The 20,225-nt window shown below is 36.9% G+C and overlaps 1 protein-coding gene and 1 long non-coding RNA gene across 12 annotated transcripts in view; one reads left to right on the forward strand and one right to left on the reverse strand.

Moving 5' to 3' along the window:
* Positions 1-20,225, reverse strand: part of LOC143474044 (uncharacterized) — a 99,514-nt gene that overhangs the window by 25,415 nt on the left and 53,874 nt on the right. For all 9 annotated transcript variants that reach the window (XR_013120678.1, XR_013120682.1, XR_013120677.1 and 6 more), the window contains 3 exons: positions 17,586-17,623; positions 17,301-17,410; positions 7,791-7,948 (listed from right to left, as the gene is read on the reverse strand). This is a non-coding gene — a long non-coding RNA (uncharacterized LOC143474044). The remainder of the gene's footprint in view (positions 1-7,790; positions 7,949-17,300; positions 17,411-17,585; positions 17,624-20,225) is intronic.
* LOC143474035 (myosin-7-like) lies at positions 1,382-16,061 on the forward strand. Of its 3 annotated transcripts, none has more exons than XM_076971298.1 (39): positions 1,382-1,482; positions 1,718-1,764; positions 1,967-2,180; positions 2,624-2,767; positions 2,853-3,009; positions 3,109-3,136; positions 3,349-3,451; positions 3,567-3,659; positions 3,745-3,808; positions 3,924-4,022; positions 4,903-5,006; positions 5,667-5,805; positions 6,195-6,313; positions 6,403-6,552; positions 6,651-6,821; positions 6,907-7,216; positions 7,332-7,408; positions 7,764-7,969; positions 8,252-8,375; positions 8,482-8,618; positions 8,721-8,976; positions 9,068-9,310; positions 9,421-9,597; positions 9,684-9,829; positions 9,917-10,007; positions 10,082-10,471; positions 10,712-10,838; positions 10,926-11,044; positions 11,124-11,320; positions 11,489-11,672; positions 11,912-12,077; positions 12,161-12,285; positions 12,430-12,738; positions 12,838-13,041; positions 13,135-13,431; positions 13,532-13,636; positions 13,731-13,826; positions 14,166-14,300; positions 15,811-16,061. In XM_076971298.1, exons 3-39 carry the CDS (start codon positions 1,980-1,982, stop codon positions 15,841-15,843), a joined length of 5,826 nt encoding a protein of 1,941 aa, XP_076827413.1. In that variant the 5' UTR covers positions 1,382-1,482; positions 1,718-1,764; positions 1,967-1,979; the 3' UTR covers positions 15,844-16,061. The 3 variants fall into 3 exon arrangements, with proteins under 3 accessions (XP_076827413.1, XP_076827415.1, XP_076827414.1); XM_076971300.1 differs by having other exon boundaries at positions 15,967-16,061; XM_076971299.1 differs by lacking the exon at positions 1,382-1,482 and adding an exon at positions 1,566-1,590.

A 20,225-nucleotide genomic window follows, 5' to 3' on the forward strand; every position in this document is an offset into this window, starting at 1 on the left:
TCACGTAAAATCCTTTGAATTCACTTTGGATTACGTTCATATTGATCATTTCTTTTAATTTCACACTAAATTGTGTGTTTAAAGCAAGATATCATTTGGTAACAACAAAAACCCAGCAGAAATGATTATAAAACGACTCCTATTTGGACTTTTCAGTTGTCAGAACATCTTGCCATGGGTGGTAGACGTGAAAGAAGATCGCAGGCATGAAAACATAATTCATACCTATTGCAGTGGAATTGCACTGCACTGTTATCCTTTAACTTCACACTCATCATGCCTTACTGTTAAAGTTGCACTAATTTCCTGCCCCACAGGGTTTGCACCATATATGAATAGTCTGATAAATATAATTTATTTTTAGATCCCAAAAATTAATACTCACCATACTCAAAACAAGATAAAACTTATTTGCCATAGAGCTTTATTTAATACATGATCTTACATGTGGAAATGGTAAAGTCTAAAAATCCAACAAAAAAACAGACCATATATTCATACTATTAAACTTAAATATTCAAGCATTGCAACTGAAAAGTGCAGTTTTTATCAATCTAAAACATTTATGCAAGGTTTACTCCAGATATTCTGCACTCATGAGCAACATCAATAGGATCATATGCTCAAAAAGACAGTACATATATGGATGTGCTCATACAGACAATACAAGCTGTTCTTCTCAATCATCACAGAAGCAGTTGGTAAGAATTTCACAGGGTTATCTTTGTCCTCAAGTGTAAAGGCAAGGAAACAATGCCATGTCAAAACCATGAGGCAAAGTGAGACATTCACACCAGCTGAGGAATGACCTTGTTTACGCAATACCACTCAAAGACAGACAGATGACCTCCCTTTAATAGGGGTAAAAAGCACCTGCGACTGATTAAATACACAGCCACTGCAATCTAAATACCAAATAAAAAAGGCTATATGTGTTATATTTTTACTCAACCCAAAATGAGTGTCTGAGGCATGTTACTTTGATGTATGAATGAACTAAGGCCAGGGTGCACATTTTGTCATTATACATACAATAATATTTCTATTGCTCTTGTTCTTTGAGTTCCTTTTACATCACCTACCTGGTATTGGAATGCTTCAGTGGATGACAAAACAAAAAGTGTGTTTAAGGAGATTTCAAATCTTAATCATTACAACATAAAAACTGTGAGCTTAAATATTGACATATCCATTATTCATGTGCAAATTACCAAAACTTTTGTTTTTTGATAACAAGATACTACCAGGTATCTACATTTTCTTCCAACTATGTATTAAGGCAGCTGGCACTGGACCCTTGCTAATATAAACTACATGAACAAAGGAAACTGACCCCCAACAATGCCGTCAATACCGTCACCAAACTGAGACACTACAATGCATCATATGGTGCCAGCAACTATATTTAGAGAACCCCTTACATTATAAAAGGCAGAGAGGAACAAGAAACCCAAGACTGGTTCTCAATTGTGTCATCTGACGGTGAGTTGTCAGGAAAGTGTGAATGTCTAAACGTTAAGGGAACTGAAGAAATTCCTTTGGGGTTGGGAGGTAGGGTGGCTGCATTACAGTTACTACAGTACTTCAAAGGTGGGGTTAGAAATGTGTTTTTTTAGGCACCACAGTTTTAGGAATCTTGTATGCTTTTAACTCAAGTTAACAATGTGAAAGCTAAGTAAGTGTTAAAACAAATTATTCATATTATGTGTTTGTGTAGCTCAAGAGCAGCACACCATCAATATCTGGACAGGTGAAGCAGCACAGGTGAGTCTATTAAATTAAATTGATACATTTTATAAACTCCGAGGTTTATTAAATGTATCTATTTTATTTGTAGCTTGTAGTTTTAAATTTCCATAGAAAGTGACAAAATATTTCTATATCAAATGCAATTTAATGAATAAGTCTGCATAGTGTAGATATAATATTTATAATAAATAATAATGGTTATAATAACAATTAACAGAATACGCTGAAAGATGGGAGATGCTCAGATGCAGGAGTTTGGGGCAGCTGCCTCGTATCTGAGGAAGTCAGACAAAGAGCGTCTGGAGGCACAAACCCGCCCTTTTGACATGAAGAAAGAATGCTTTGTGCCTGACACACAAGAGGAGTATGTGAAAGGAACAGTTATCAGTCGTGATGGGGAAAAAGTCACATGTGAGACCGCCAATGGCAAAGTAAGTGGTCTTAAAAATGCATAAGAAATAATACGTATATCTAAAATATAATAAAAAATAATATTAATAGTCACACGGTCACAAGTGAAACTTCATAGGCAATGGTAAGAAAAATAAATGCATTTTACTGACCTGAATTTGGTGATATTGATCTGACCTCCCCAATACCCCATTAATAAAAATACAGACATGTAATTTAAAGTGTTTATCTTGCTTTGTTTTCTCCTGCTACTTCTACAGAAAAGGTATGAATATTGAAGGCTTCTATTGGAGAAGAAAAAGCTATATTGACCTGAATATCTCACAAATATGAGTTTTACAGAATTTTGCATTTTATATAATGGTTCATTGTGTTTGGAATTTCTTATGTTAGTTACATTGATAGGGTTACTAGAGAATATGGGACAGGATTTTTTAGCAAGCAAAATACTTTTTTTCTGCAGACTGTGACAGTCAAGGAGGCAGATGTCCACCCTCAGAACCCGCCAAAGTTTGATAAAATTGAGGACATGGCGATGTTCACCTTCCTGCATGAGCCTGCAGTGCTGTTTAACCTCAAAGAGCGTTACGCAGCCTGGATGATCTACGTGAGTTAGACATGTGAAGTACTCCACCTATACATTTATTCTATATGTATTTAAAAATAGTAACCCTGGATTTCTGTCTACACAGACCTACTCTGGCCTCTTCTGTGTAACTGTCAACCCCTACAAGTGGCTGCCAGTGTACAACCAAGAAGTTGTACTTGCCTACAGGGGCAAGAAGAGGAGTGAAGCTCCTCCTCACATCTTCTCCATCTCTGATAACGCCTATCAGTACATGCTTGCAGGTATTCAAAGAAAGGCAAGATGTACAAAAACAACAGCAAATACGTACATTTCCTGAAAACATTCCTGAAAACTAATGCAAATTAAAAATCTTTTTTTAGACAGGGAAAACCAGTCTATTCTTATCACGTAAGTTTCTCTTTTAGTAATTAAACAAGATTTTCTAATTATAAACATTTTAATAGTAAGGATTTGACTTCTGTGGTTTTGTCCAACATAATGAAGACTAAAGAGCATATTGCTAAATTCATGTGCTTACTGTTTCCATTTGACTAGTAGGGACTAATTGTTAGATTTTTAATGACAACATGTATGCTGATAAAATTAACCTCTTTACATAGTGGAGAGTCTGGTGCAGGGAAGACTGTGAACACCAAGAGAGTCATTCAGTACTTTGCCAGCATCGCTGCAGGTGGTTTCAAAAGAGAAGCCACTGACAAAAGGGTACACTACAAAAAGCAGTGGCATTCAAAACAATACACAGTCTGTTTTGATTTTATATGTTGTTATGTTACCAGTTGTTAGGTATTTTCACACATGAACAGCTATCTCTGACTAGGGAACTCTGGAGGATCAAATCATCCAATGTAACCCTGCCCTGGAGGCTTTTGGTAATGCGAAAACCATCAGAAATGACAACTCATCTAGATTTGTAAGTCTAAGAATTGCCTGTGAGCACTGTGAGCCATACCTGATTTCAGATTAAGTGATGTAATAACAATTATCTTGTCAAATAGGGAAAGTTCATTCGAATCCACTTTGGTGCCACTGGCAAGCTTGCTTCAGCAGACATTGAGACTTGTAAGTAAAAATCTTCAGTACACAAAATTAACAAAATCTCTGTCCTATTTTTGCTCTAGACCATGTAATCAAAGGTTCTTTGTGTAAGTGGCTGTTGTTGTTGTTGGTAATACAGATCTTCTGGAGAAGTCTCGCGTGACTTTCCAGCTTAAGGCTGAGAGAGACTATCATATCTTCTATCAGATCTTGTCCCAGAAGAAACCTGAGCTATTAGGTAAGTTTTAAATATTTGTATAACAATTTTGCTGTTATTTTTTTATTTTCTTTTTGTAAAAACAAACATCACCATCAAATAATAACAATTACACTATGATGACGAAAAACATTTGATAACTTAGCTAATTCCTTAAAAATAAGAGTCAGTACATCTAAATGCTAAGTGTGCTCAAAGAACTGGTGTAAACTATCAAAATGTGCTATTATGACAGTTTAGTCATAAGTCAAGTACAACCTCTGTTGTTAAAAATAAAACGGAGTGCGATATTGTCCATTGCTACGATGCATAATTTAAAATAAAAAATTGTGCCACAATGCATTTTTACACCCCTAATTGGGGACAAACAGCAAACATTTACAGTTGACAGCAAACAAGCAACTAGATCAAACAAGAAACCTAGAATTTAACATAATATAATGCAAATGTAATTAAACTCAGAGCCTACATTAACCAACAAGATGATAGTCCAAGAAAGAAAAAAAACCAAACCACAATATCATAATGTAAACATACGATCACAATATTTAAAAGATGATTTTTGCTCTCCTCAAAAATATTTTAATTTTTATTGTCAGAAAAGCCATGTGGGCCAGCAAAAATAGTTATCATGGATACCATGGGGTCTTCAAAATCCAAACAAATCTTGATGGATAAACAAAAGTCCTGCTAATTCCTGAATATCCTGTATATCACAAAGAAATACAGAAGGAAAATGTATCACAAATTCCATTTTATGCTGTACACTCTGACAGACGTATATATTGAACAAGTTAAAGAATTGTTTTAAAAACATTGTAGATTTCACTAATTAACTACACTAATAAACCACCCCCCCCCCTCGCACATTCACAACCAAAACTCTATTTCTGTCTTACAGAAATGCTCCTTATTACTGCTAACCCTTACGACTACGCCTTCATCTCCCAAGGGGAGACACAAGTGGCATCTATTAATGACGCAGATGAGCTGATGGCTACTGATGTGTGTATATTTTCTCATTTTCATCTGTATAAAGGATTTAGAATCTAAACCATACCTCCTGAGAATACCTTCTTAACATGAATAATTTCTGAGGTCTTGCAAAGTAGCATCATTCTTGAGGTACAGAGATCCAACATGCCTGTAGTTTTTGTAATTAGAAGTAACTTTGTGTGAAGAAGTTAATTGCAGTGTCACGCTACGGTCCCCGAACCCTTCCTTTGGGGCGTGTGTTAACGTTGTCTGTGTCTATTCGTCTGCGTCTGTGTACCTCCGTGGGTGCGGGTGCGTCTTGTAATTATCCGTCTCACCTGTGGCTCGTCTCGTCATCACGTGGGGTTGATGTGGTCTGTCTATTTAATGTGCGTTCGCGCAGTGTCTTGTGCTCGTCGTTGTCTAATGTTTGAGTCTACACGTTACGTGTGTATGTGTTGGTTTAGCGTGCGCTATTGCGCAATACCTGTCTACAGTCTGCATTAAAACGTGTCGTTGTGTCTGTGAAGCTGGATTTGTGTCTCGTCCTTCACCTCGCACCCAACGTCACATGCAGGCTACTATGGCCAAGAACATTGGATCTAAAAAGCACTGTCAATCTTTTGTCAAGCTAGAGGTGCAAAGATCTGAAATGTCACAAATTGAGGAGACACTGTGGTTTTGTTCTAGGAAGCATTTGATGTGCTGGGCTTCACCCAAGAGGAGAAGAACAGTATCTATAAGCTGACTGGTGCCATCATGCACTATGGCAACATGAAGTTCAAGCAGAAGCAGAGAGAGGAGCAGGCTGAGGCAGATGGCACTGAAGGTCAGTTCAAATTCACTGAATAAGATAAAATGCAAATTTTCTAATTTTTATTACAGTTATCTAGCATGCTAAAATTTCACAAAAAAAAAAAAAACTTAGCAGGCACTAAACTATACTCAATTTACCCATCTTAATGTTTCTGAAATTACTGTAGCCATTGATTGTCAACAAAGGAAATATTTTGTCTAAACTTTATACATTTGATAAACAGCACACTGTGCTCTGAAACTGTATGTTTCCAGAACATCAGACAACACAGATATTATATGATGCTTAAGTAACATGAAATATTGATTTCAGATGCTGACAAAGCTATGAGCTTAACATAGGTGTTGCAATATACATTAATCAGGAACATGCAGTAGTAATGTATATGTCTATATCTTCAGATGCTGACAAATCAGCTTATCTGATGGGCCTGAACTCCGCTGATCTCATCAAGTCTCTGTGTCACCCCAGAGTGAAAGTAGGAAATGAGTGGGTCACCAAAGGACAGAATGTCCAGCAGGTCAGAAAGCATGACATTTAACATGCATTTTAGAGAGCTAAAATAAAAATAATTGTCTATGACAAATTATTGTATAATGACTACTCCAGGTATATTATGCTGTTGGTGCACTGTCTAAGTCAGTGTACGAGAAGATGTTCCTTTGGATGGTTGTGAGAATTAATCAATCTCTGGACACCAAGCAGCCTCGCCAGTACTTCATTGGAGTTCTGGACATTGCTGGCTTTGAGATCTTTGAGGCACGTTATTCTATGCTGACAGCTTGTTCTTATAATTCTAAATGCTCCTTGTAATGGGAATTGGACAGAATAATTAATTATTGTATTTCCCTTAAAAGTTCAACACATTTGAGCAGCTGTGCATCAACTTCACTAATGAGAAGTTGCAGCAGTTCTTCAACCACCACATGTTTGTGTTGGAGCAAGAGGAGTACAAGAAGGAGGGTATTGAGTGGACATTCATTGACTTTGGCATGGACTTGCAGGCCTGTATTGATCTCATTGAAAAGGTTGGTCACCTATTTCATAAAAATGAATGCCAGAAATATGTAATAAGTGACATATAAATAAGTGACTTTTTATTTTCATCTGTAGCCTATGGGTATCATGTCCATCCTTGAAGAGGAATGTATGTTTCCCAAGGCCAGTGATACTACATTCAAAGCTAAGCTTTATGACAACCACTTGGGAAAATCTCCTAATTTCCAAAAACCAAGGATTGTAAAGGGTAAACCAGAGGCTCATTTCTCCCTGATTCACTATGCTGGTACTGTTGACTACAACATCATGAACTGGCTGGTGAAGAACAAGGATCCCCTCAATGAGACAGTTGTGGGGCTGTACCAGAAGTCCACCATGAAACTATTATCTAACCTGTTTGCAAATTATTCTGGTGCTGACACAGGTATGTAAGCTCTAACTGAGGAATGGCATAGAGTATATTGGGAAACAATTAACTTTTAGTCTCTCAAATCCTAGAAATTTTATCATCATATATTTTGTCTTAATATCGACAACAGAGACAACTGCAAGTGGAAAAATCAAGGAAAAGAAGAAAAAAGGTTCTTCATTCCAGACTGTGTCTGCTCTACACAGGGTAAGATTAAGGTTTTAGTAAGTAGTATGTAACCCACAGTTAGGGTCAACTGAACATATAGATTTAAGTTGCATTTATACAGCAACAGTGTGTTGCTGTTTCACAGATAGGGTTGTGTACACATAAATAGCTAAAATGATTTTACATAATGAGCTCAGTTTAGAAACATTGTTGGACATGTGGCATCATAATCTGCTCTTAAATGGCCAGATTTCTATAGCTTTTCTCTTTCCTATTTTGGCATACTTAAATATACATACTTTCTCTTTTTACAACTGTAATTTTTCATTTAACTTTACATTTTTTTAAACCTGAAATATATGCAGCTAAAATGCTCTATATGTTCCATCATTAGGAAAACTTGAATAAGCTGATGACCAACCTGAGATCAACTCATCCCCACTTTGTGCGCTGTATCATCCCCAATGAGACCAAGACTCCTGGGGCCATGGAAAATCCTCTTGTCATGCACCAGCTACGCTGTAATGGTGTGCTGGAGGGCATCAGAATCTGCAGAAAGGGCTTCCCCAACAGGATCCTCTATGGAGATTTCAAACAGAGGTGTGCATGCCTTGAAACATGTTTTATGTTCATAGTTAAACTCCATGCTAACAGAAATTCAAATTGAATACTTTCATTTCTGTCATTTCACAACACATAACTTAACAAAGATGAAACACAAAGAAGATAAACGCAAAAGGAAAACATTTGGCATTTTGCACACTGCCTTTGCCTTTTCAGATGTCAAAAAACAATTCCCAAGTGATTAATGCCTTGAAATGTGTAAATATGCAGATACAAATCAAGGCAATCAACTTAATAAAAAAAGTTTTGCATTTGCAGATATCGTATTCTGAATCCTGCTGCTATTCCTGAAGGACAGTTCATTGACAGTAGGAAAGGAGCTGAGAAACTGTTGGGTTCCTTAGACATTGACCATAACCAATACAAGTTTGGCCATACTAAGGTACAGTGCTACAATTTTAGAATTATTTTGTTATCTAAACAAGTAGCTAAAAGTAATTTATGACAAAAAAAAGGAATACATATTAAAATAACCGCTATTTCTCAAGGTTTTCTTCAAAGCTGGTTTGCTGGGTCTCCTTGAAGAGATGAGAGATGATCGCCTTGCTCTTCTCATCACTCGTATTCAGGCATGGTCTAGAGGACTTCTTTCAAGAATTGAATTCCAGAAAATTGTTGAGCGCAGGTAAGAATTACAGAAATTTCACAATTAATTTCTCTTTTTATTTTTTCTACAGATCTTTTATTATAAAAAAAATATTTTATAACATCTTGAATTATATTTTAGGGATGCCTTGCTTGTGATTCAGTGGAATATTCGTGCTTTCATGGGTGTTAAGAACTGGCCCTGGATGAAGCTGTATTTCAAAATCAAGCCACTGTTAAGGTCTGCTGAAGCTGAGAAGGAGATGGCCAACTTGAAGGAAGAATTCTTGAAGCTTAAAGAGGCTTATGCTAAATGTGAAGCCCGCAAGAAAGAACTAGAAGAGAAAATGGTCACTCTCCTCCAAGAGAAAAATGACTTGCAGCTGCAAGTCCAGACTGTGAGATAATGACTTAATAATTAATAATTACCATGAAACAATATTTTCAATGAGACCACAGAAACTGAATTTATTCTCTATTTTAAAACAGGAGCAAGACAATCTCTGTGATGCTGAGGAGCGATGTGAAGGTCTGATCAAGAACAAGATTCAACTTGAAGCAAAATGTAAAGAGCTGATTGAAAGACTGGAGGATGAAGAAGAGATGAACTCTGAACTGAGTGCTAAAAAGAGAAAACTGGAGGATGAGTGCTCTGAACTAAAGAAAGACATTGATGACCTGGAACTTACTCTGGCCAAAGTGGAGAAGGAGAAGCACGCCACTGAGAATAAGGTTTCATTTTTTATGACTCAGCTGGAAATAAATTAGTGAAATTAATTGTGGAAACATTTAACAAACTAATTTCTGCTGGTAGGTAAAAAAACATTTTTTTCTTTCAACAGGTTAAAAACTTAACAGAGGAGATGGCAGCCCTTGATGAAATCATTGCTAAGCTGACCAAGGAGAAGAAAGCTCTGCAGGAAGCTCACCAGCAAACACTTGATGATCTTCAGAGTGAAGAAGACAAAGTCAACACTCTGACCAAAGCTAAAGCTAAACTGGAACAGCAAGTTGATGATGTCAGTGATTGGTTAATCATGTCTGCTTTTAGATTGTAAAAACTTTATTTTACTGTCTTATTCAATTTTTAAAAAATTCTCTCTAGCTTGAGGGATCCCTAGAACAGGAAAAAAAGCTCCGCATGGATCTTGAGAGGATTAAAAGGAAGCTTGAAGGGGATTTAAAATTGACCCTAGAAAATGTTATGGACTTGGAAAATGACAAGCAACAACTGGAGGAGAGACTGAAAAAGTATGATTTTAAGAGAAATAATGCAATAATAATGCAACTAAACAGTTTTAGTTTAAACATTTTAATACATGCTTATTAAAAACACAGGAAAGATTTTGAGATCAACCAACTCAGTAGCAAGATTGAAGATGAGCAAGCAATGGCTGCACAGCTTCAAAAGAAACTAAAGGAGCTGCAGGTAAATAGCTATCTTTTTGGATAACAGCAAATGAATTGCTTTTGCCACAAATAATGTAATACCTTGAACTCTAGGCCCGTATTGAGGAGCTTGAGGAAGAACTTGAGGCAGAGAGAGCTGCTCGTGCCAAGGTTGAGAAACAGAGAGCAGACTTGGCCAGAGAACTCGAAGAGATCTGTGAGAGACTGGAGGAGGCTGGTGGTGCCACAGCTGCACAGATTGAAATGAACAAAAAGAGAGAAGCTGAGTTCCAGAAACTGCGCAGAGACCTTGAAGAGGCCACTCTGCAACATGAGGCCACTGCTGCAACTCTGAGGAAGAAACATGCTGACAGTGTGGCGGACCTTGGAGAGCAGATAGACAACCTACAGAGAGTCAAGCAGAAGCTTGAAAAAGAGAAGAGTGAACTGAGACTGGAGCTGGATGATGTTGTCTCCAACATGGAGCACATTGTCAAAGCCAAAGTACGTACTTTACAGTTTGTTTAATTTTCCTTTTCATCTCCGCTTTTGATAATGTAACTCCCACACCAACTTTAAGCCAATATGGCTATCAATCCTAATAATAACAAAGAGGGACAATGCAGTCCCAACAAATGGAGAGTTTGGTTATGTCCAAGGTATTGATTGCTTTTATTGTTGTTTCTTTTTCTTGTTTTTCTGTGTGTTTTCTATTGCATTTCTAATATCCATTTTTGGTTTAAGACAAACCTGGAAAAAATGTGCAGAACTCTGGAGGACCAGATGAGTGAATATAGGACTAAATTTGAGGAAGGACAGCGCAGCATCAATGACTTCAGCATGCAAAAAGCTAAACTGCAAACTGAAAATGGTAAGGACACGAGCAAGAGACGTGATTTGTGCCAGGTGTAAAATACTGACAGATGTAAAATTCTGAAATACCTAATCAATTTGAAAGGTGAACTTACAAGGCTGTTGGAAGAGAAAGACTCCTTGGTTTCTCAACTGACCAGAGGCAAGCAGTCCTATACCCAACAAACTGAGGATCTCAAGAGACAACTTGAAGAAGAAGTGAAGGTATTTCTATAACTTGTGCTTTTACAAATTTTCACACTGGTCAAGAACAGCAGTTGTATTATCAGTCATTTTCTTCCAGGCTAAAAATGCCTTGGCCCATGCAGTGCAGTCTTCTCGCCATGACGCTGATCTGTTAAGAGAACAGTATGAGGAGGAGCAGGAGGCCAAGGCTGAGCTGCAGCGCAGTCTGTCCAAGGCGAATTCTGAGGTGGCTCAGTGGAGAACTAAGTATGAAACTGATGCCATCCAGAGGACAGAAGAGCTAGAGGAGGCAAAGTAAGAAATAAGAAAGGCATTGAATTTGTAGATTGCCATGTAGTGCTTATGGTACATGGTACTTATAAAAAAACTTACTTATAAGCTTATGGTACATGGTACTTATAAAAAAATATCTGAGAATATTATTAAAAAAGGAAAATTCAAACTCAAATGTTCTACATGCAGGAAGAAACTTGCTCAGCGCCTACAAGATGCAGAGGAAGCTGTGGAAGCTGTCAATGCTAAATGCTCTTCTCTGGAGAAGACGAAACACAGACTTCTGAATGAAATTGAAGATCTCATGGTTGATGTGGAAAGATCAAATGCTGCTGCTGCAGTTCTGGATAAGAAACAAAGAAACTTTGATAAGGTAACAATGTGCTAGGAACACCTTGCAAGTTTTCTCTTGTTGAATAACCTCTTGTGTAGGATCCAAAACTAGTATTCTTTGTGTATGACTTCAAAATTCAAAGCCTGATTGCATAATGTAAGCTTGAGATGAAAATTAATGAAGCTCTATCAAGCTTTTATCAAACATGAATATGTAGAGGTTTCTAACATACATTTTTAATGGACTATGACAATATTTTCATTTCTCGTATGAAACAGATTCTTGCTGAGTGGAAGCAAAAATATGAAGAGTCTCAGAGTGAGCTAGAGAGCTCCCAAAAGGAGGCCAGATCTCTAAGCACTGAGCTGTTCAAACTGAAGAACTCCTATGAGGAAACACTGGATCACCTGGACACCATGAAAAGGGAGAACAAGAACCTGCAAGGTAGCCACATTTGGTATATTTGTCTGGCACATCAAATAAACTCAATTTCTTTACAAATAAACCTCACATTTTCTGTCAAACAGAGGAGATTTCTGACCTCACTGAGCAAATTGGTGAGAGTGGGAAAAGCATTCATGAACTTGAGAAGATCCGTAAACAACTAGAACAGGAAAAAGCTGAAATTCAGTCTGCACTTGAAGAGGCTGAGGTACCTTGTCAGTAGATTTCAGATATAAATGTAATTATACAGATAATGCATGTGCAGAAAAATACTTGAGAATATATATTTCAAAGGCATTGTTGTGAAATTAAGTAAATCATTATATTGAATGAGTTAATCATGAACTAACAGGCCTCCCTTGAGCATGAAGAAGGAAAGATCTTAAGGGCTCAGCTGGAGTTCAATCAAGTGAAGGCTGATATAGAGCGTAAGCTAGCCGAGAAGGACGAGGAAATGGAGCAGGCCAAGAGAAACCAACAAAGAATGGTGGACACCCTGCAAAGCTCTCTAGAGTCTGAGACTCGCAGCAGAAATGAAGCCCTCAGACTAAAAAAGAAAATGGAGGGAGACCTAAATGAAATGGAGATCCAGCTCTGTCAGGCTAACAGGCAGGCAGCAGAGGCTCAGAAGCAACTCAAGAGTCTCCATGGACATATGAAGGTATAAGTCCATGAAAAAGTGATATGAAAGGAAATTAGTTATTCTGGAGGTTTTGTTTATTTTCAACAATTAATATTTTGCTTTATTGGGGCTTTGAAGGACACTCAACTACACCTGGATGATGCTCTCCGTGCTAATGATGACCTCAAAGAGAACATTGCTATTGTGGAGAGACGCAACAATCTGCTGCAGGCTGAACTGGATGAGCTGAGGTCTCTGGTGGAGCAGACTGAGAGAGGCCGGAAACTGGCTGAGCAAGAACTGCTGGACGTGACTGAAAGGGTTCAGCTATTACACTCTCAGGTAGTTTATAGATTTCTACTATTGCCCAAAGACTTTAATATGATATTATATTATATAATATGACAAATATCTTACATACATACATACATATAGAATACCAGCCTGCTAAACCAGAAGAAGAAGCTAGAGGGAGACACTGCCCAGCTTCAGACTGAGGTAGAGGAGGCTGTCCAAGAGTGCAGGAATGCTGAAGAAAAGGCCAAAAAAGCCATCACTGATGCTGCCATGATGGCAGAGGAGCTGAAGAAGGAGCAGGACACCAGTGCTCACCTGGAACGCATGAAGAAGAACATGGAGCAGACTGTAAAGGACCTGCAGCACCGTCTGGACGAGGCTGAGCAAATCGCCTTGAAGGGGGGCAAGAAACAGGTCCAGAAACTGGAGGCCAGGGTGAGTTTATGAATATACCTTACAAAAGTTGTAAAGATTGTAGCTATCATAATTCTTTATAAAAACCATGTTATAATATACATCATGTCTTCATTATTAGGTGAGAGAGCTGGAAAATGAAGTGGAGATGGAACAGAAAAAGTGCAATGAAGCTGTAAAGGGAGTTCGTAAATATGAGAGACGCATTAAAGAGCTCACCTACCAGGTTCCTTGTATTTTTTAATCATTTTCTAGACAATATAACATAATAAGAGAATATTGTGATTCTACTATTTATTACTATATACTACTATTTTCAGACTGAAGAAGATCGTAAAAACTTGAGCCGCCTCCAAGACCTGGTAGACAAACTGCAGCTAAAAGTGAAGTCTTACAAGAGAGCTGCAGAGGAGGCAGTAAGTGCATCACTAACATTTAGTGAACTAACAATTGTTGCAATTTATCATTGATCATTAATCCCTCATGTCAAACTCATGTTATACATCCATTTCACACATAACCAAAAGATCTGTGTAAAAAAACTAATAAAACCACCATGTACAAGTGTCATGTATATTTCATGATAAAATCATCTATTTTTAGTACATTAATAGAATTTTTGGTGTTTTTATAAACAAATATATCATGATCACATTTTTAGAAACCTTTACTAACATGAGTATGAAATTCATTTAAATGTTTATGTATATTTTAAAAATATACATCTAAATTTTGAAAGTGTTAAATTTCTTCAGGAGGAGCAGGCCAATACCAATCTGGGCAAGTTCCGCAAGCTTCAGCATGAGCTAGATGAGGCAGAGGAGAGGGCTGATATCGCTGAGTCTCAGGTCAACAAAATGAGGGCCAAGAGTCGTGATATAAGCTCCAAGGTGAGTTCATTATTTGAGCTTTCCATCAAGACTGCAGTGCACCATGAACATAATTAGGTTAGTTAACTAAGATATTTAACCTAACTAGTGCTTAATGACAGCTAAAGCTGGTGTCTCTTCTGTGCATTATATTTATAACATACATTGATGTGTTTCTTCAAGTTTGAAGGTGAATTTTTGAAGGCCAATATTTCATCCTCTTTAGGGAGCTAGAGATGGCACTTCATCCTATAGGAATTTACTTTCACTCCAGCAAATGCAAACACTGTCTCTAGGTAGGGCCAGGGTGGTCTCCTTCCTCACATCACCACTACGATCACTCGATGTTGAAGGTGTGGAAGGTGCCAATATATGTACATTAAAATGCCAACAAGCTTATTATGCAGCACTTATGCTGCTCTTCTGCTGTTACCAAACACGGTACCATCTCTTTTAATGAGATAAAAAGCGAATTATTTGGAATAATTTCGAGTATATGTGTATTTGTATAAATATGTAAATTAAGCTGAAGGTGCTGGAAAATACTGAAAAAGGACCTTCAAAGTGCCGTACAAGTGTATGAATTCCACCTTGTAACTTCGCACGCACAAAAATCGAGAGGTGCACGACCTCGCGACGCAACCACGCGCGTGGCCAACCCGCATGGGCGGAGCTACCGCGATTGCATCATTTTTGCCGCGCGGACCCTTGCGGCAGTCATGTGAACCTAGATTACAAAGCTCAAGTGTTCAGTGAAGGCAGCAGCAGAGTAAACGAAATGCGACTGGAGCATGCACAGTTTTTTTATAAGACAGCCTGATCGCTTGACCCGGTGACAGCGCCAGCTACAGGGTTGCCAACTCTCACGCATTGAGCGTGAGACACACGCATTTGACTGTCTTCACACGCTCTCATGCCACACATCCAATTTCTCACGCCGAAAAAAAAAATCTAGTTTATTTACCTCTGATCCATATCTATGATTCAGTGAGTTACTAGTTCGCTCTGGCACCAACCACTGGAAATCGATCGCGATATAATACTTACTGGAAGTGGCATTCATAAATTGTTGTTTTCTATTCAAACAAATTTATTTGAATAGAACAGATAAATAATTACAATCGTCTATTTTTAGTTCATGAACAGCTGTACAACTGGGCAACTGTATCCGAACCTTTTTCTTTGCTCCACAAACTAAAGGAATCTTATAGCTATTACTTTTTATATTGAATTAAAATTTGTTTGTAGAAATGTTCTATTATGTATAATTTGTAAGTGAATGTTACAGAACATGACATTATTTACATTGCAGTTATGTGAATTCAGATGTAATGATATAAACACTTTACTATAAAATAGGACAAAATGGTGAAAAAACCAATTGCAAATGTTTTGACTACTATATTTGAGTTAAGATAATTGTATAAATCTGGCTTTAATTTATTTTGAGGAAACACTCCTTTAAATCAATGATTAATTCAAAAAGAAGTTGTCATTTGATTTACTCTTCCTACATCCTTGTACACTCCAGGGCAAAGCTACAGAAGCAAAATTTGGAAACTAAACAAGACATAGCTGATCAATTACATTTGGGATAAAGGAACACCGAAAATAATCATGCTTTATACAGCCTGCTACAGACTGCCATTTTCTTTGTGTTTTTTTTTTTTGTCTTTTTCTCTCGCAGAAAGGACATGATGAAGAATGAAGCAATTACTTGACTCGCTTCAAACTTTCTTTGACTCCTTGTAGTTGAATAGAATAAAAGTACTGTGCAATTTACCCTTTGCTGTGCTGTTTCTTCTGTTTTAATGATGAGGCACTATACCATTTGATTTAGTTATGAGCAACCAAGTATGATTAAAGAATTATATGTAGATCAGTAAATAAAAAAACAGACTAATATCACACAAGAATACACTTAAATACCTTAAACACAGAGGAACATGTTAATGCCTGACAATGCTGCCTTTCCTGTGGGAACTGGGGCTTAATTCCTGATCTGGGCAAGTGCATTACACTATACTATATATACACGAGTCCTTGGGAAAGGCTCTTACTTCATATTCACTTACCTCTGTCAAATGCGTTAACATAAATTGATGCTACAGTTCCTAATTTAAATATTAGATAATAATTTCATCATCTACATAGATATGTTAAATCACAGCTGCAGACGTACAAGGGCAGCCTGCAGGTACAAGTCTCAAAAAACACAAAAGTCATTTAATGGAAAAACAAAAGTATAAGATGATAAACATCCAGACATATTAATCTATAACAGCACCAATCATCCACAAAGACATTCACAATAAGAGACAGACATCTTTGAGAATAGAGAGGCATATATACACATGATAATTGCAGGATAAAACTAGACTACTAACAAGAGGAACATGCAATATTGACAAAAAAAAAAAACCTTAAAATCACAGTAATATTTTCAGAAACAGAAGTCACACTTCAGTTGGTTTATGAAAGCATTTCATAGATAAATATTTGCTAATAATTTTCAGATATTTACATTAAAACCAGTAAACATATTTCTGGTACAGCACCCCTCCCCTCACTCACTTGGTACAGTCTGCTGTGTGTGCATGTCTATTGTTATTGTTTCATAGCCACACCCCCCTGTTAGCCAGTTTCACCTGTGTCTTGTTTTTCCATCGTAAATGTGAGTGTACTGGAACAGTGTTCATGTTTTGCCCTCTGTCGTCAGTCTTTGTCGATGTCTTTGTATCACAGTGTGTGTGTGTGTGTCCATGTTTAATAAATGTCTGTACCGCTCCCTCCCTTGCTCATGTGCTCGTGCTTGACGCATTACAAACACAGCTTAGACTCTCGTACACTTTTATTAATTAGACAAAAAAATAAAAGCCAGACTGCTACAAAAATGAGATTTAGCTTTAAATTAAGGCAAACCTAAGCTGTTAAAACAAGTGAAGAGTGAAGAAGTATAAATAAAGTCAAGATATCAGATTTTCTAAAAGTACCAGGTTGAGAAATGGAAAGGAGACCTACCTTCTCAAATAAAGAGCTCTAGACCATGTGTGTGCTTCACTGATGGCCGGGTGCCATACAAGGCATGGTCCCTTTTGATGGATGGAAATGATCAAAGTAGATACCCATGTCTACATCAAATTTTGTGGACAAAAGATACAAGTATTTGACCCTCTTTAATAAATACTGTAATAAACAATGTATATGCAATATATAAAGTACAGCTGACTTTAAATTCTCTATCACAAACTATTCTAAATATATGACAAAATAACACACATTTGAATAGATATATACAGTTCTCACCAATGTCAGGATTTGCTCTTCTCTCAACTGCAAAGGATCTGTAGAAAAGATGTATTTATATCAGAAAACAGAACCTGTTGTAGACTCTGAAGCCCACTGTGTGCTGAGCTGTCTTGGTGCTGTTCAAGGTGATGAGTAAGCCAGAAGGACAACGGTGATTAGAGGAGGAGTCTACACTGAGCAGCTGAGAATTAGAGGTGGTGGGTGGGTGGTTCAAATGTTCCAAGACCATGCAACAATGACGCAACTATAAACCAGGTCACCCCGCACTTTGGTTATATTAAGAGTTCAACTGATGACTAAGGAGCTCCCAAGGTTGGCACAAATGTCACATAAAAATTAGTATTTAATTTATAGAAACAGACCACTACTAGTTATGTTAAACATAACCTCTTATCAGAAGACGAGTGACAACATCTGTGTCTCATCGAGAAAGAAGAAACATATAATTATTATTACAGCTTTATGGGATATGTAAATGATGGCTTATGTTTTTCCTGTTTTGAAGGGACAAACCATTTCATCAAAGCATTTTTTGACAGTATCTATCTTAACCTTTTTAAAAGGTTAGATAATTTTACCTAAAGATAACTTCTTACAAGAATAATATGTAAGATGAATAAAATAATAATATTAATCAAACTGGATCAGTACTCTTACCAGTTGTGATAATTAATAGTCTTTATTGTATAAAGCCCTAAAGGGTGCAAATATTTATGACATTGTCTTTTTATTTGTGCCCTTGGAGACCTTTAGAAGTGAAGTATCCACTCTAGTGCTACAAGGCCACACACTAGCTGCTCTTCTCAATCAGGGAGAGGCACTCAGGAGGAATTTCACAGTGTTATCTTTGTACTCAAGGACAGTGCAATTGTTATGACCTTTGTTTCAGTCTATTCACTGTTTCACTTTAGATGTATATATGAACAGGGCTAACTAATGGCAATAAAAAAAGATGTTAAACCATGCATAAAAATTGGAACCAGTTTTTGCAGTATAAGTAACAAACATAACAAATATACAATATTTATAAAACATAACAATACTCCTTATAGCATAAATAACATACATCATTGGTTTGTACACACCTTTTATACCTTTGGGCTTTTTTAATTTCAGTTACATATTGTGTTAAATAACTACAATGTAATAAAAACAAAATAACAATAATAATGTCACATTTCTGGAAGGAGCAATCAAATAAGGCAATCAAATAGTAAATTGAGTTTGCTGAGTGACTTATTTCAAAGACTTTTAAGTAGCCAAGTCTTAGGAATTAAGCATTTAACACCTTTCCCTGGTGGGGTTACAGTGAGAAGGAACACAGAAGGAAGCAAACATAACTCACTTACTGAAGTTGACTTTGTACTGAGCTTTTTAACCTTTAGCCTGCAACTACCATACTTAGAAACCAATTCTGCACCTATTTACTACCCCATAGTGTTAATGTATCTGACACAGTCAAGGGTAAAACAAAAAACTAATTAAAAGCAAGTCAACTATTTATAGGCTACATGACAAATTAACAACAGTCAAAAGAAATCAGTGACTGAAATGTATAGATTGCATAGTGGCATACCTTATGTGAGGAATGTGAGGAAATGTAATTACACTACTCGTGATTTTCCAAACTTAATGTTTATGCAAGTTCGTGTTTGTGAAAAGTGACTTATTTACAGATTTATAATAGAACATATACAAGTAGAGGGTCTGCCCATGTGAGTGAGCAACATCTGTAGAGTTGGATCATGTGCCCAAAAAGACAATACATAAATGGATGTGCTCACAGACAATACAAGCTGTTCTTCTCAATCATCACAAAAGCACTTGGTAAGAATTTCACAGGGTTATCTTTGTCCTCAAGTGTAAAGGCAAGGAAACAATGCCATTTTGACACCACGAGGCAAAGTGAGACATTCACACCAGCTGAACAATGACCTTGGTTCTGTGACACCACTCAGAGACAGACAGCTGATGTTCCTCTAAAAGGGTCAAAAAGCACCTGTTATAGGTTTGAATACACAGATACTTTACTAATCCCTAAATCTAAATAAACAACATATAAGATAGCTCAAAGTAGTAACTGATATATGCTATAATAGTTGTATAAACTATTTTACAAGAGTTTTATAAGAGTAAAAAGAGTATATAAAAAGAGTATGGTGTGTGACAATGAGTATAATAGGCTGAACCAAGAAAATAATTTGAATAAAAGCTAGTCTTAAAATGTACATATTATTCTCATCTGAAAACAACTAATGTTGCTTTGACTGCTCTTTCATCATTTTTTGTTATTACCTAGCTGCCATTGTACTGATTCACTGGATGTCATTTCTCCTAAGTGTACTTGAAAACATCTGAAAGTCAAGATTTTGTCTAATACGCTAAACACTGTTATCTGATAAACACTGTGTCTGTATCTGAAATTCTATTTCAAATACTGTATTTAAGCAAAATTTCATGAATACTGACAAACCAATAATATATAGGAAGTCACTACAACCTCTGATATTTTGCCACTACTACACTTCTGATTTCTATGCTGATATTCATTACATAGGTACACTAAGGTTCTCCAATTACCTCCCATTGGACCCTTGCTGATTGAAACTACATGAACAAAGGAAACTGACCTCCAAC

The sequence above is a fragment of the Brachyhypopomus gauderio genome, chromosome 13 (assembly GCF_052324685.1).
Source record: "Brachyhypopomus gauderio isolate BG-103 chromosome 13, BGAUD_0.2, whole genome shotgun sequence".
NCBI classification, from domain to species: domain Eukaryota; kingdom Metazoa; phylum Chordata; class Actinopteri; order Gymnotiformes; family Hypopomidae; genus Brachyhypopomus; species Brachyhypopomus gauderio.